General features: G+C 39.5%; 1 protein-coding gene across 2 annotated transcripts in view; it reads left to right on the top strand.

Moving 5' to 3' along the window:
* rngtt (RNA guanylyltransferase and 5'-phosphatase) overlaps positions 1-17,800 on the top strand; it is a 420,807-nt gene that overhangs the window by 40,747 nt on the left and 362,260 nt on the right. For both annotated transcript variants that reach the window (XM_060856948.1, XM_060856941.1), the window contains exons 3-4: positions 6,375-6,478; positions 13,295-13,383. In XM_060856948.1, the coding sequence (XP_060712931.1) occupies positions 6,375-6,478; positions 13,295-13,383 (193 nt within the window). The remainder of the gene's footprint in view (positions 1-6,374; positions 6,479-13,294; positions 13,384-17,800) is intronic.

The following is a 17,800-nucleotide window of genomic DNA, read 5'->3' as shown; positions in this document are numbered from 1 at the left end:
AGTGGTGACAGAAAAGATGCACGTTGCCAGAACTCTAGGGATGATATTGGATGGCATCGACTGGAGTACAGCGGATGAAGTCATGGAGAGGGAAGGATGACCTTTTGAAGATGTTTCAGTATGTAATGTCAATTAATGGTAAGGTCCGAGGGAGTGTTGCTGAACAAAGAGACCTTGGAGTGCAGGTTCATAGTTCCTTGAAAATAGAGCTGCAGGAGGTCATGTTGCGGCTGTACAGGACATTGGTTAGGCCACTGGGATATTGCGTGCAATTCTGGTCTCCTTCCTATTCGAAGGATGTTGTGAAACTTGAAAGGGTTCAGAAGTGGTTTACAAAGATGTTGTGAGGGTTGGAGGATTTAAGCTATAGGCTGGGGCTGTTTTCCCTGAAGCGTCGGAGGCTAAGGAGTGACTTTATGTTGGTTTATAAAATCGTGAGGGGCATGGATAGGATAAATAGGCAAGATAGATGTGGTACGGTGACTCAGTAGTTAGCACTGCTGCCTCACAGCTCTGGGGGTCCCTGGTTCGATTCCAGCCTTGGGCAATGTGGAGTTTGCACATTCTCCCCGTGTCTGGACGGGTTTCCTCCGGGTGCTCCGGTTTCCTCCCACAGTCCAAAGATGTGTAAGTCAGGTGAATTGACCATGCTAAATTTCCCATAGTGTTTGGTGCATTAGTCAGAGGGAAAATGGGTCTGGGTGGGTTACTCTTCAGCGGGTCAGCGTGGACTGGTTGAGCTGATGGGCCTGTTTCCACACTCTAGGGAATCTATCTAATCTAATTTTTTCCCTGTGGTGGCGTAGTCCAGAACTAGAGGGCATAGGTTTAGGGTGAGAGCGGAAAGATATAAAAGGGATCTAAGGGGCAACTTTTCACGCAGAGGGTGGCGTGTGTTTGGAATGAGCTGCCAGAGGAAATGGTGGAGGCTGGTACAATTGCAACATTTAAAAGTCATCTGGATGGGTATATGAGTTGGAAGGGTTCAGAGGGATTTGGGCCAAGTGCTAGCAAATGATTAGGTTAGGATATCTGGTCAGCATGAACAAGTTGGACCGAAATCAGGTGCCAACTTGAAAATGGACCGGGGGATGCAATGGTAGTTTGACGTACTGACCTCTACACTGCTGAAGTCAGGCGCCAACTCGAAAACCGCCTCAACCTGTCCACCCCCTCCCCCACTCCAGCCTCTCACCCTCACAAGGTGCAGACCTCCAATCCCTCTGCTCCAACCCCAACCTCTCCATTAAACCAGCGGACAAGGGAGATGCAGTGGTAGTTTGGCGCACTGACCTCTACACCGCTGAAGCCAGACACCACCTCGAAGACACCTCCTCCTACCACACCCTCAACCACGACCTCCCCTCCCATCATCAAACCATCATCTCCCAGACCGTGCACAACCTCATCACCTCAGGGGATCTCCCACCCAAGCTTCCAACCTCCTGGTTTGGGAATCCCACACGGCCCGATTCTACCTCCTACGCAAGATCCACAATCCTGACCACCCTGGCCAACCTATTGTCTCAGCTGTTCCAGTCCCACTGAATTCATCTCCACATTCCTCAATACTGTCCTATCCCCCCGGTTCAGGAACTCCCCACATACGTTTGGGACACCACCTATGCCCTCCACCTCCTCCAAGACTTCCATTTCCACTGCCCGCAACGCCTCATCTTCACCATGGACATCCAGTCCCTTTACACCTCCATCCACCATGACCAGGTTACAAGCCCTCCGTTTCTTCCTCTCTCGACGTCCCCACCAGTACCCTTCCACTGACACCCTCATTCATTTAGCTGAACTGGTCCTCACCCTCAACAATTTCTCCTTTGAATCTGCCCACTTCCTCCAGACAAAAGGGGTAGCCATGGGCATCAGCATGGGCCCCAGCTATGCCCTTCTCTTTGTTCGATACATGGAAAAGTCCATCTTCCGGATTACACCGGCACCACTTCCCACCTTTTCCTCTGCTACATTAATGACTGCATTGGTGCCACCCCATGTTCCCATGAACAGGTTGAACAGTTCATCAACTTCACCAACACATTCCACCCCGACCTTCAATTCACCTGGGCCATCTCTGACACCTCTGTCCCATTCCTGGACCTCTCCATCTCCATCAACAGTGACTGACTCAACACTGACATTTATTACAAACCCACCGACTCCCACAGCTACCTGTATTACATCTCCTCCCACCCTACCTCCTGCAAAAATGCTATCCCTAATTCCCAATTCCTCCGCCTCTGCTGCATCTGTTCGCAGGAGGACCAGTTCCACCACAGAGCACACACCAGATGGCCGCCTCCTTTTAAAGACCACAATTTCCCCTCCCACATAGTTAACGATTCCCTCCATTGCATCTCATCCACGTCTGGCACCTCCGCCCTCGAACCCCACCCTTCCAACCGCAACAAGGACAGAAGGCCTACCCACCCAATCCTCATCCAGGTCCTCATGTTCTACCCCACCAACCTCCATGTGCATCGCATCATCCTTGGCTATTTCACCTACAAACTGACCCCACCACCAGAGAGATATTTCCCTCCCCACCCCATCTGCTTTCTGTGAAACCCGTTCCCTCCACGACTTCCTCATCAGGGCCATGCCCCCTAATATTGATTCTCCTGCTACCTAACCAGCTGTGCTTTTCCAAGAACCACATTCTTGGCTGTAATCTCCAGCATCTGAGTACTCACTTTCGCCAAGTTGGATCAAAGTGTCTGTTTCCGTGCTGTCCATCTCTATGACTCTAATTTAATAGCAGTTTATTCAATATTTTGCCATTTATACGATTTATTCAGCAATCCAACATGGTGACGGAATGTGATAATATTATCCACTTTTCAGTGTACCTAGGTACAAGTGATGATATAGTAATTAAGTGAATAAATCTACATCGACACAATGTGAATTTGGGATTCTAATTGGTGAGTGATGTTAAAGTGAAATAGCATTGCACAGGGTAAATAAAGCGAGGACCTGCTGTACGGTTGGTTGTACTGATGCTTAGTGGAGGTTTAATGACTCCATTCTTTACATTGCAGCCACAGCTTTGTTTGTTATATTTATGTACACTCAATGTACTTAATGTTGGAGATAATAGGTGTCATTAGTGTATTAATTGTGGTTTTGTCAGATAAATTAATACTTAGCAGCGGAAATGTCCATGCAGTCCAGATTGAAGAAGCAGCTCTTTGTACCATCCTAACCTGACCTACAGTTCACAATAACATTATCAACCCAGGATTTTACCCACCGCATATAATTTTTCAGTAGCCATGGTTACTTTTCGGTACCTGCATGATGGCCTGAACCTATTGTTTGTCAACCATAGATGCTGCATTTTCTCCACTGGTTGGTACTTTAGTCATTGTTACAATAGAGAATATTGGGCATGTTGATGAAGGTCTTTAAACTTGTATTCATTCACACTCGATCACCAATGAAATTTAAAACACTGCATTAAATAAAATTATTAAAATGATAAAAGCCCATTAGATTGCTTTGATCAGGCTGCCACTGAAATATGAAATCTTTGACTATGATGAGAAAATCTAGACATTATGACCTATTCCATTGAACCAAAGTGAAGACTGCGACTTAATTGAAGTTTTTAACATTTACAAAGTGTAAGGGATTAAGTAATTAGAGGTTATTAATGCAAAAACTGGCAACAAAATAAGAATGTATGGGTGGTGAAGAAGACATTTGGCATGCTTGCCTTCATGGTCATAACATTGAGTAAGGAGTTTGGAAGGATGAAGGAGCAGCACTCTGAAAGCTAGTGCTTCCAATTAAACCCGTTGGACTATAACTTGGTGTTGTGTGATTTTTAACTTTGCACACCTCAGTCCAACACTGGCATCAGGATTTGGGACGTCATTGTTGAGGTTTTTTTTAGATTGTGAACTAGAGTGAGATACAGAGACGGTAAAATGGCCTTCGGTCGTCTTTATTCAGAGAACTTGCTGTTACACGTTTCTGAGCTGAAGCTACAACTTTGAGTGGAAGTAGGTTTGTTATACCATACCCTAACAGACAGCTCATTAGTATGATCGACATTTTCAGGAAATAGGTATCAATACACTAACAAGTTTAACATTTACAGATTGCAGTTATCAGGTAGGTAAAAACAAGGACTGCAGATGCTGGAAACCAGAGTTTAGATCAGAGTGGTGCTGGAAAAGCACAGCAGGTCAGGCAGCATCCGAGGAGAGGGAAAATCGACGCTTTGAGCAAAAGCCCTTCATCAGGAATAGAGCTCTATTCCTGATGAAGGCCTTTTGCCCGAAACGTCAATTTTCCTGCTCCTCGGATGCTGTCTGACCTGCTGTGCTTTTCCAGCACCACTCTGATCTAACCTCAGTTATCAGTTCATTTTTATGCCTAGCATTTACAGGGTGCAGTTATCATTCATTAAAAATTTCTTGAACCTGACCCAATCAGATAGTCATGACTTGGAGATACTTTCAGATAGGTATTTGAGAATTGTCTCTTTAGTTAAGTGGTTTAGGCCAAATGTAAACAATCTGTGGTTACCTCCTGCTGTGCACTGAAGGGCTTTTGCTGCATTAAATGGTCGCATCTACCTACTCTCTTTAGTCCCGTTTTATCACCGTTGTTGCCATTGGAAACTTTGATTCTGAGCTAATTAAGTTCCCCAATGAAATAAATTCTCCCCTTTTTAAGTCTTTCCTGCCCTGTGGGTTTCTGCTGAACCCCACAGTCATGTTGCGGTTATACAGGACATTGGCAAAGCCACATTTGGAATACTGCATACAATTTTGGTTGCCCTTCTAGAAGGAGGAATGTTGTTAAGCTTGAGAGGACGCAGAGAAGATTTACAAGGATATTGCCAGGATTAGAGATTTTGAGCAATGGAGAGAAGCTGAATGGATTGGTGCTTTTTACCCCTGGAGCATTGGAGATGGAGGGGTGAACTTCTAGAGTTTTGTAAAATCATGAGGGGCATGGATAGGGTGAATAGCCAAGGTCTTTTTCCTTGAGTGGGGGAGGAGCCAAAACTAGAGTACATAGATTTAAGGTGAGAGGGAAAAGATTTACAAGGACCTGAACAGTAACTTTTCCACACAAAAGGTGGTGTGTGTCTGTAACGACCTGCCAGAGGAAATGATGGAGGCTGGTACAATTATAACATATAAAAGGCATCTGGATAGGTATATGAATATAAAGGGTTTAGAGTGTTAGAGGCCACATGCTGGCTAATGGCACTTGGTCAGATTGGGATGTCTGGTTGGTGTGGATGAGTTGGACTGAAGGATCTTTTCCCATACTATGTGATACTGACTCTGACTCTGACTCTGATTTTAGTAAACTAAAATACTGAACGTATTTTTTTTTGCCCTCTAGAGGCCAAATTAATTATAGCTTACTGACTTGCTTGTCGCTATTCTGACAAGAAGATCTGTCGTGGTGTGTCATATTTGTCTGTCTCGCACCTTCCTTAAACACAGACTACGTTTTTTACAAGCACTGTGACATCTGTAATTCATCCGCACCTAGGTTGACCTTGCTGTCAGCAGCCCTCTTGAAGTAATCTCTGCGGCTTTTTATCTTTGATAAAAGGGTTAAAATACTGATGTTTTCTTTTCTGAATATCACTTTGAAGTTTTCATTTAGCTCTAGCAATTTCAAATTGCATGTTTCTTCATGTCTCTAGTAGTCTGAATATGGAATTAAAGCTTGCGTCTTAGCATCCACATTTCAGAGCCCTTTATTTTCTTCCATAGATTTTTATTTAATTGTCTTTGCTTCTGAGGCATACAGAAGAAAGGATAAAATGTAGCATCTTCTAAGTTCTTTTCCTTGTTGCCAAGCTTGAGTTTTCTTGTTGTTATCGCATCTTTCATCTTTACAAAATTACTCCTGAATATCTATCCTATTTCTGACATCAGCACTGCAACTATCATCTTTTGTTATTGTTTGTCCTTAGTAGACAAATATATCCAGTTGTTTGTGTGGAACATTTCCATTTTCACTCTCATTTCTTTAGTGTATACCTTTTGACTCGCTTTGTTTTTTTTTGTCTAATTCATGATCTAAGTTTCTAGATTATACTCAATCTACTGTATCTTATGTGCTAATTCTGTTTTGGACCAATTTAAAACTAATTCCGCCCTTGCTCCAAAGCCACGTATGTTCCTGCTTTAAGTATTTTCTGCATTTGGTTTAAATGTTTCAACAATTTTCTCGTAAGATACAGTGATCTTCAAACAATTGTATTTTAGAAATGTTTCAGGATGCAGAGTCAATTGGACAGTGAGAGGGGGCAATAACTCTGTTATTAAACCCTGTGTTTATTGAAAAAAAATGTTTAGTTTATGAGAACCTTTCTGTGTTTCTTTTAGGTGAATATGGGACTTTTAGTTGATTTAACGAACACAAACAGGTTTTATGACCGGACTGAAATAGAGAAAGAGGGAATTAAATATGTTAAACTACAGTGCAAAGGGTAAGTAGTGCTTTATCTATATTCTTTTTATTGGAGAAATGAGATCTTATTATACACATCTGGAATTATATTTTTGTTGTAGTTTTTGACTTTGAAAGTAGCTGCGTTAGAAATTAAATATGCTGGACCTCTCTGGACACTTAATTATTCTTTTTTAAAAAAACAAGATTTTAGTTACATTTCAAATGATTATGTAATTTGAAACATCAAAAGGTGAGTGAATTAGCTATTTTAAAGACTATGACCAGGAAGAGGTCACATAATTTAAATGTTTTATTTGATTTTGAAATTTCTTTTACTCTATTTTTATTCCTGTTTCAAGTAATTTGAAGTAGTCATGTTAGACCAAGCATAAACTTGCACCAAAGTTATGAGTGAACGTGGATGTTGCATTCCTCATTTTCTTTTTTCAACTTGTGTTGTCATCAATTGCACCTTGAGATAAGATGTCGGAGGAGGTGCACATACCCATTTGCTTGAACCCTCTGAGGAAAAATGCCTGACATTTTCTCTTTGCTTTTACTGATCAGAATTATTTGTCATTTTTGTCTTCGTAAATATATTTATGAGAACTACAAAGGGTTCACGTGATAAATGCTCCAGGGTTTTGCCTGCTCAATTAAGTGTCTCCAAATAGAAGTAGTGTATCAAATTGTTTAATTAACTGATCATGCCAGAAAGGCGCTGGCTGAGATCAGAAGCACAGTGGTATGTAGGCATTGAATATTATGCTTGATCTTTGTAACTCTTGCTGTAAGATTGGAAGAATGCATGTTTCCTGAGGTTCCTGTTGTATATTCACTGGTTTATTGTTAATGATTTGCTTGGTAGCCTCAAACTGTTAACATTGCAGCAGTTCTTGCAGCTGCTGATGGGTGGTGCTGCAGAATTGGTGATATGTACATGGAGTTGTCTGCAGTTTTTGTTGAAGTTTCTGTCACATGGTCTCCTGAAACTGCATCGAATGTCAAAAATTGAAATGTGAATACTGTGCTACTATGACATTTTGAATAATGGAAAGTGGGGAAATCTAATCAAATAATTTGAAAGTAATCAAATATTTAATGAATTGGGAACAGAAATAATTTTTTTAAAAGCTTACAAAGAGAAGAGAGTCAAATAGTGTTCAGAAAGTTACAAGAAAATGACTATTTCTAATATTCTGGCTCAGTGATTTAAAAGTCAAAACCAACAGTTACTTATGCACAGTGGTCCTATGTTACTGACCAAGAAAATATTTTTCATGCCTTGGGTAATATTTTTATAAACTAAAAATTTCTTTACATTATGTCAACTGATTTGTATTTATCTAACACTTTTTAGCATGCAAAGTTATCCCATGGCTGTTGATAAGATATGAGGGGCTAGGCATTGTGGTAGAATTTGGTGGGGTGACTGTAAATCTATCCAATGAAATTGTGTAATGTACTGGTCTGCTGAGCCACACCCTCACTTCTATGTTTTGCCTTTCAGAACCAAGTCTGGTGGGATGCATAAGTTCTTTCCTTTTCACTTCTTAAGGGTGGTATAACAGTGATTTAAAAATGTTAAATAGTTGTCCTTTTCCTCACATTTCCTTAATGAATTGTATGTTAAAAATACAAAGAAGCAAGCCAGACAGATTGCTTTGTGTTGATCAAAATGAAGGAGTTAGCTTATTGTACACTCACTCAAGTAAGGTACAAATTTTATTGAATAGTTAAAGCCAGTCTTGAATTCTGTAACACGAACACACATGCATAAGTGTGCAATTGTAGTTTGTGAGCAGGATTAAGATGGTGGAATTGGGGCGGGAGAAAAATGCAGTTTTTGTGTTTATAAATTATTCCTTCCAATGTTAACCTTCAAGTTCTATTGGAGTTGTGCTGGTTGTTCTTCTGGAAAAAGTTTTTTAAAGTTGCAATAAATCCTTTTCATTGAGGGTACTATTAATATTTGATTTTTAAAATCATTTTTCTCTGATTTATTTCAACTTCTGACATTTTGGAAATTGCAGCATGAGCTAGTTGCATTCTGCAAGGATGACTCCTTGGTGGTTCTGGAGTTGTTGGGTTCTGGAACTGAAGTACGAGCTTCTAATCATGTCTGCTTGCGCTTTGTGAGCATAGTTCATTTTGAAAAGTTTGGATGGTCATTGTCAGAGACCCATTTATCCTTTCTGCAAAGTATTTTGGAGAATGGTCTTCTGTTCTAGCAGTACTTATCATCAAGAAGTCTTGTGCCAAGAGAAACTTGAAGGTTGTAATCCAGATGATGATTTTAATGTCCAAGCAATTACCCTAGGATAGTCTTTTAAGGATATGGTGGTAGACTGGTTTAGCAATGTTTTTGGACATTGCTTTGTAAATTTCTGCTGAATGTGGCTATTTTTCAGGCCAGGTGACTTTGAAGGCCATCTTGATGTGTTCTAGCTTATTTTTAACTGTCTTCTCTGAAATAAAAGCCCAAGGCCTTAAGTTAGATGATAAAATTTGAAGGTTAACTGTCTATGTTTTATATTATCATAGTTAAAAATCGCACAACACCAGGTTCTGGTCCAACAGGTTTATTTGGAAGCACTTGCTTTCAGAGTGCTGCTCCTTCATCAGGTGCTTGTGGAGTATAAGATTGTAAGACACAGAATTTATAGCAAAAGTTTACAGTGTGATGCAACTGAAATTATATATTGAAAAAGACTTGGATTGTTTGTTAAGTATCTCATATTTTAGTTTCAGTTCTTTCACATGGAAATTCCAAAACTTTACAGTTCTGTAAACTTTAGCAAAAGCTTAGTGTGATGCAACTAAAATTCCACCCCCCAACCACCCCGCCAACGCATTTTGACAGGAATAATGGAGCTTAATATTACTTAAGTAGTTAAATCTGCGGTGTAGAGGGAGTTTAGAGTCCTTATATATAGGTTAGAAAACTACCAAACAGGTTGAGTGGGTAATAGGGATGGAAAATGGATTGTTGGCCTTTTGTGTCAATAGATATGGAATAGAAAAATAGGGAAACCTTGCTAAAATTTCCAGAGACTAGTTAGACCTCACCCAGAATACTGTGGACTATTTTTTAGACTCCTTATCTAAGGAGAAACATACTGAGATTGGAGGTAGTCTAGAGTGTATTTACTCAGTTGATCTGGGCTTGGATCATCTTGTGTAGAAAAGTAGGTTAGTTTAGATCTATACTCATTGTAGTTTAGAAGAATGAACCTTAGGATTTTTAGCAGGGTAAATATGAATAGGTTCTTTCCCTATGTAGGGGCGTTTAGAATCAGAGGATATAAACTCAGAATCAAGAGTTGCCTGTTTAGGACTGGGGTGAGAAGGAATTTCTTCTCTGAGGATAGTGAATCTGTGAATTTTTTTTAATGCAAAATACTACAGAGAATGGGAAAGTCATAGCAGAAATAAATGTATTCAAGGCTGAGATAGATTATTAGTCTGCAATGGAACCAAAGGTTAAGGGGAAAAACGTTGAGTTGAGGATTAGAAGATCAGCCATTATTTTGTTGAATGATGGAGCAGATTTGCTGGACGCAATAGCCTACTTCTTCTCCTATGTCTTAAGGTCTTACAATTGCTGAATCTTTCATTATCAGCATTCTGGGATTACCATTGATCAGAAACTGAACTGGAAGAGCCATTTATATACTGTGACTGCCACACGAGGTCAGAGGCTAGGAATTCTGCAACAAAAAACTCATTCTTGACTGTCCAAAGCCTGTCCGAGGCAGAGGTAAAGTTGAGATAGAATGCTCCCACTTTGCCTGGGTGTATGCAGCTGAAACAGCAGTTAAGAAGCTTGAAGCTTTCTAGGACAATGCAGTCAGCTTGATTGGCACCCCATCCACTTCAACATTCACTCACACCACCATTGATGTACAGTGGCAGCAGTGTGCGCCACCTGCAAGGTGTACTGCAGCATTTCACTGAAAGACTCCTTAGACAACACCACCCTCATCTGCTCCCTCTCCTTCCTTGAAAAACAAGCTTAGCTTTAGTAAGGGCTACCTCCATCCTAAACTGCAATTTTGTTTGTGTTACTTCACTGTTGGTTGGGTTAGAATCCTGGACCTGCCTTCCTAGCAACGCCCCATATAATTCAAGAAGGCAGTTCACAGCCATCTTCTCAAGGGCAATTAGGACAGCCAGTCATCATCAGTTACTTGCTAACGAGCATAATTGTCTCCCTCAGAACTTTTATGTCATTCGTGATTGATTCTTTGGGTTCTTATATGGCTGATGAACCCAATCGTAGACCCACATCTCTGACCACAGATTTGGCAGGTGTTCCGGGAATTGGTCCTTGACTTTGAGATCACTGGGATTCCTTTCTTTATTGTTCCCAAATATTGGCCGAATTAACATTGTTCACAGCTGTGCACAAACAAATAAAAATAAACCTGCTTACAACATGTTTCTGGTTCTGGGCATCAGATTCTGTGAAGGATGTGATGACATTAGAAAAGTTTCAGTGAAGAATCCTGGGAATGACTGCAAAGATGCAGAATTTCACTTATCCAGATGGATTAGTGAAGCTGGGAGCTCTTTTCCTTGGGGAAGAAAAGATTTGAGAAGATTTGATAGAGATGTTCAAAACCATTACAGATCTGGCAGAGTAGAACAGAGTAGAAAAGGAGAAATTGCTCCTCTTGATGGAAGGGTTGAGAACCATAGTACACCAATTTGGCTAAGTCACAAAAGAGCCAATGGCAATATGAAGAGAACCATTAACAACAGTTAGAATCTGGAATGTAATAGCTGAGAGCCTGATGGAAGCATATTGAATTGTGGCTTTCAAACAGGAATTTATTCAGCATTTGAAGAGAAAATATTTTGAATGCGTACAGGGCAAGGAGTGTACTTTAATACCCATTCAGTTGCTGTTTCAGAGAGCTGGCACTGAAACATCAGGCCAAATTGGCTCCTTTTGAGCAGTAATGATTGAGTATTTAAACAGAAGTTATTTAACCAATATTTAAATTAAGGAGTGAAGCATTTATATGAAGTGGCTAATCTCTGGCATCTTCACACAATTTCTAATTGCCTTCAGTGGAACTGTTCAAAATTTGTCACATTTAAAATTATTTGCTCAACGTTAAGTTGAATGCTAATAATGTTAAGTTCCCTAAAACAGTGAATTGGCGTGGCTATCGGTCTTGTATGGCCTGATTTCAGTCACAGGCCTTAAAAATGGCTCTAATCTCGTGCCCAGATGTTGCATCTGAACTTTTTCTTTTCTGAAAGTCTGGATGAATATCTGAGTGAGGAGACTCTATCCTTCCATGGACACTGGAGTTGGCAGAAATCACTCTGAATCTTTTGCTAGTTGTTTATTTAAATATTATTTCATGTGTAAAATTTTGCTACCCATATCCTAGCATGCCACATAGAAACATAGAAACATAGAAAAATACAGCGCAGTACAGGCCCTTCGGCCCTCGATGTTGCGCCGACCAAATCCTACCTAACCTACACTAGCCCAATAACTTCCATATGCCTATCCAATGCCTGCTTAAATGACCATAAAGAGGGAGAGTTCACCACTGCTACTGGCAGGGCATTCCATGAACTCACAACCCGCTGCGTAAAGAATCTACCCCTAACATCTGTCCTATACCTACCACCCTTAATTTAAAGCTGTGTCCCCTAGTAACAGCTGACTCCATTAGCGGTAAAAGGTTCTCAGTGTCTACCCTATCTAAACCCCTAATCATCTTATACACCTCTATCAAATCTCCCCTAAACCTTCTTTTCTCCAATGAGAACAGGCCCAAGTGCCTCAGCCTTTCCTCATACGATCTTCCTACCATGCCAGGCAACATCCTGGTAAACCTCCTCTGCACTCGTTCCAATGCCTCCACATCCTTCCTATAGTATGGCGACCAAAACTGCACACAATACTCCAGATAATGTCCCATATCTCTTCATCCTTGAGCTCACTGATTCTCAGTTGTGCATGTGTTGATTCTCAGTTGTACACTGCGTTGATTTTAAAATTCTCATCCTTGATTCTAAATCCCTTGTTTGGCCTCATCCGTGTAACCTCTTAATACTTTGCAGCCCTTTGAATTTTTGTTCCTCCAATTCTGTTTTCATGCACAAGCTTGATTTTAACCGTTTCATTATTGGCAGCTATGTCTTCGGCAGTCCCCGACTTTAATCTTAGATATTCCTTCCCTAAACTGTCTCTCATGCCTGTTAATAGTAAACTCTTTGCTCCTATTAAAGAAAAGTTACACATTTGGTCAGAAATGTTTGGTCATGTGCACTGATATTATCTCGTATGTCTGTGAGTCAAATTCTGTTTTGTAACACTTCTACTATGTTAAAGCTGTGATATAAATGCATGTTGTTAAAGTTAACAACTTCTTAATGTGTAATACACTCTGATCAACACTAGATGTCAGTCTCTATCTATCCAACATACATCCTGTGAACTAATTCTATTGTACAATAAACTTAGTTGCAACGTTTATAAGTATAGCTCAATGCATTCTAATCTTAAATTGTCATTCATCTTTTGTTTGTAATCCAGCCTTATTTTGTTATTAAATTGAAATCTTTTTGTACTTTCCAAAATGTATTGTTCCAATCTAGTTTATCTGATATCCCTGAACCTAGTAAGTTGAGGAAACCTTTTAATAAATATGTAATGTTCCTTATTATAAATCTGTAACTAAAATCTGTTAAGCTGAAAGTACAATTGATTCGGGGACACATGAACTTGGTTAACATTTACTGTTTGCAAAAACTAAAAGCTGTCTTGGATTTGAACAGTTGTCACTGTGATGTGTATATGACTAGATTTTGATTTTATTTTGTTTAGACATGCTGAGTGTCCCACTGAGGAGGTAACAAACATGTTCATTCGTTTGTGTGAGCATTTCATAATGCAGCACCCCATGGAATTAATAGGTATGTATGGGGAACAACATAATTTGTTTTGGTTTTGAAATCCTATTACAATATTACCTTTTACTGTTCTATGATCTTACATTATTTAGAGGGAAAAATCTAAACAGTAAGTCCAGAAGTATGAGGAATGTACAGACTATAGTTGACTTATTTTACATCACAGAAACATAGAATTGGCTGAATATTGTTGCCATTGAAGAGACCTTGGGACTCTTGTAGGGAGTTTGTAGGATCTTCAAATTGTTAAAAGGAGAGCAATGTTGATAATTTACAGTGATGGTAAAGGGGAGCTTTATAACTAAGTCATTGGGAAGAAGTAAGTGGAATTATGAAACACCATTTGTCACAGCTTGCCAATTAGAGATTGAAATTTCCAATAAATCCCAATTAGTGATCCACTTCTCAGTGTTGCCTCCAATTCTAAATATAAACAATAATTATATATAATCTTCATATTCTTCAGTGAAAAAATAACACGATATCCAAGTTGATTGATGACAATGAAAAACATGATAAATTGTAAAATAGGGAGCAGGAAGCTGCAACAGACCACTGAGACTTGGCAAATCCACTTCAGATCTGAAAAGCAATTTTTTTAATGGCAAGAATCTAGGAGATGTGGCTAAATCAATGCACTAAAGGCTACTTTACTAAGTAATCAAAAATGAATGGAGCGTTAAATGTTAAATGGTGCTTTACTTATGTGGAGTTCTGTTTTAGGCACCAAAGAATCGAGGAAAAAATATATTGGTGTTTCAAGAGGTGTAGTGGAAACGTGTCAGGATTTTGCCTGTAATTAGAGGATTAATTATGAATATAATTTGCATTTTTAAATTTGCAAGTTGAGGGATGACTTTATAAAGATGCTTTATAATAACCAAATTATTCAATGTGGTTGATGCAAGCAGTTACCTCTGGTAGTGGCGTCCAGAACAATGGGACAAAATTAGAGCTGGGTCACTTAAGAGAGAGAGAGCAGTTTTTGATGAACAAAGTAATAGAAATCTATAACTTGCTTTCTAAAAAGTGTCTGGGTGGACGAATTGAAAATTTCCAAGACTTAGACTAATTTATAGATATTAATTAGATAAGTGTATAAATATACAATCAGCAATGACAGGTAAATTGAATTATGTAAAATCAGCCTGCTGCAACTGTGTTGGCAAGATATAAGGCTTGCTTGCTGTTCCTGTGTTCCTCATTCCAATTGAGTTCTTGTTAATGCTGCTTTGTAATCATCTTTTTGGAGCTGATGTCTGTAAGTTTGCCTTTTTTTTGTTGCACCATACCTGGCATTTGTAGAGTTTTCTCCAGTTGAATTACAGTATTTTAACTTTCTGTATTCTATTTCCCTCTTCACCTACAATAGTAGATGGAAAGTACCACTGTATAAATCTTCCACATATTTTATTTCCATGAAACTTGAATGACCTGCTACTTGCTTTCAACAACCTAAAATAGTTTGTGATAACATTTGTGTGTACTTTCTGTGCAAACTACTGCCAACTTGTTGTGGGTGGAAATATTATATCAAGTATCTATGTTTCCAGTCGTGTATTGGATAAAAAGCTGTGGAGTTGTGAATGGGGTGAAGAGGGAAAAAATACAAATGTTATATAAAATACAGCATTCATCTCTTGTTGAATATTAAAATTATCATATTGCCTAACTGTATGGACACCATTTTTTGAAGCCAGCTTATTAATGTTTGGGGACCTATTTTGAACTTATTGTAGTGTTATTATTTAGCATAGCCTTTGCTGTGGAAATGCTAATAAATTCACTTAAATTACCTCTAGATGGCCTCTTTGGAGTGTTGCCAATTGGTTCTGACTGTGAAGGCAACACAGTCAGCTACTTGTATTAGTATATTATTACCACTTTAAATATTTTTGATGGGTAGATCTTTGATGAATGCAGAATGGCAGTATATTTAAACTTGTACTTTTGAATGTGTTCTGGTTCCTTTGCTATGACTCTGTATAGCTTCCACGTTAAAATAAAACAATGTGCGAATGAGTGGTGGTAATTTGGGAGGTTAGTTAGCTCAGTTGGCTGGATAGCTGGTTTGCAATGCAGTGTGACAGCAACAGTGTGAGTTCAGTTCTCGCACCATCTGAGGTTACTGTAAAGGGTTTTCATTCTCAATTTCTCTCTCCAAACATGAGACATGGTGACCCTCTGGTTAAATCATTAATTCTGTAATGAGAGCTGCCCTATGGTCCATTAGAAATGGGACGTTTCACTGATGATAGCCCTGTGTTTGGTAGTATTTATAACTCCTCAGATACTAAAATAATTGCACATGCATTAGGACTTGAAAATCACTTAGATTTGGGCTAAGAGGTGGTCACAGTCATTCACTGTAAAAGAGGGAATCTAATCATTTTCCCATAATATTTAATATTATCAAAGCTGAATTATCCATCATTAACATCTTGACCATAAGACAGTAGCAGAAGTAAGCCGTTTATTCCATTGAATCTGCTGTGCCATTCAAAGAGATCATAGGTGATCTGATAGTCCTCATCTCCCCATAGCCCTGGATCCTTTTATTTAACATTTAAGTAATTTAAGTGCTTTATTCCTTTTGCTTTTGCCCAAAACGTCGATTTTACTGCTCCTCGGATGCTGCCTGAACTGCTGTGCTCTTCCAGCACCAATAATCCAGAATTTAAAAATCTGTCTATCCTAGCCTTGAATATATTGAACAGCCCAGCCTTGACATCCGTCTGTGGTAAAGACTTCTGCAGATTCACTTCCCTCTGAGAGTAGTGCTCATCACTGTTTTAAATATTTGATCCCCTATTCTGGAATTATGCCTCTGGTCCTAAATTTCCCATAAGGGGACACAACTTGTAAACATCTACCCTGTCAAATTCGCCGAAAAGATTTTCCTTTGCTATAATCACCTAGACAGTGTATTCAAAAAGAACGGGTACCCAATGAACACAGTCTGCCGATTTCTCAGCAACAAACCCAAACAAGGAGGCAAAACACGTCCAGAAACCCTTGCCAGTCTCCCCTACGTCAAAGACATCTCGGAAATGACTGCTAGACTACTCAGACCCCTTGGCATCGTGGTGGCCCACAAACCCACCAACACACTAAAACAGCAGCTAATGAACATGAAAGACCCTATGCAGACAACAAGCAAAACTAATGTAATTTACAAAATACCTTGCAACAACTGTAACAAACACTACATTGGACAAACAGGCAGATAACTAGCCACCAAGATACATGAACATCAACTGGCCACAAAAAGACATGACCCTCTTTCTCTAGTAACTTTACATACAGATGAGAAAGGACACCACTTTGACTGGGCCAACACATCCATCCTAGGACAAGCCAAACAGAGACACTTGTGAGAGTTCCTAGTAGCATGGCATTCCAACCGGAACTCTATCAACAAATACATTGACTTGGATCCCATTTACCACCCCATGAGAAAAAGAATAGGAAATGACATCACCAACGCATGGGAACCTAAACACATAAAAAAAGACCATACCACCAGTGCTTCACGAGAGGCTCACTGATGATGTTACCTAGTATGATGATGAAACGTCTGAAAATGAACCTTCCAGCTCAGCGAGCAAACTTACATCCATACTGGAGCTTCTTGCCTAACAGTACTGTGGGTAAGCTTATACCACATGGACTTCGCAAGGTTCAAGAGGCAACTTATCCCCAACTTCCTGAGGCACATTGATGTTATGCAATAAATGCTGACCTTACTAGCAACCCTGATATTTCATAAATTAACCAAATGCACACTATTTCATCAATTGCCAGTAAACTCAATCACTGTCCAGCTAGAATGTGTATGGCTATTGAGTGTGAACATGACTGGGTGTGATCATGTTTTTCCTATTGCATTATGAATCTTCAGAAGGGATGGATTGCAGGAGAAAGAATGCAGATGTCAATATCCATGTCCAATATCCATGCCTACATTTTTTTAACTCCATAGAAATCTAAATAGAGCTTGACTAATGCTTACTTCTCTGCCATGAGGATAATGAAATCTGACTAATGTTCATTTTTCAATGTGCTGTGAACTATCTAAAGCACTGCAGCATGACTATTTACCTTGCATGGTATAAGAATCCTTTTGCTATATATTGAGCTCTGTTTTTTTTAAACTTGCCTTTTGCTGTTGTAATGAGATGATATATCCATATGAAGCAAGATTTGTGTGACTGAATGTGTAGAAACTTATGTAGAAGCTTATTCTTCGAAGAAAAATGCAAACTGGTTGAAAGCTTGGTAATTTCTCTTTCTTGTAGAGATACACTGTTGGAAACTGTCAAAGTATTTTCATGCTAGGAAGGAAGAGGACTTTGCAAAGAAACAGAGATGCCTATTACTAAGACAGATGACAATTTTTACAGTGACTGTCTGACACTTT

This window comes from Hemiscyllium ocellatum, chromosome 3 (assembly GCF_020745735.1).
Source record: "Hemiscyllium ocellatum isolate sHemOce1 chromosome 3, sHemOce1.pat.X.cur, whole genome shotgun sequence".
Classification (NCBI taxonomy): Eukaryota; Metazoa; Chordata; class Chondrichthyes; order Orectolobiformes; family Hemiscylliidae; genus Hemiscyllium; species Hemiscyllium ocellatum.
This window is presented reverse-complemented; position numbering and strand designations above follow the sequence as displayed.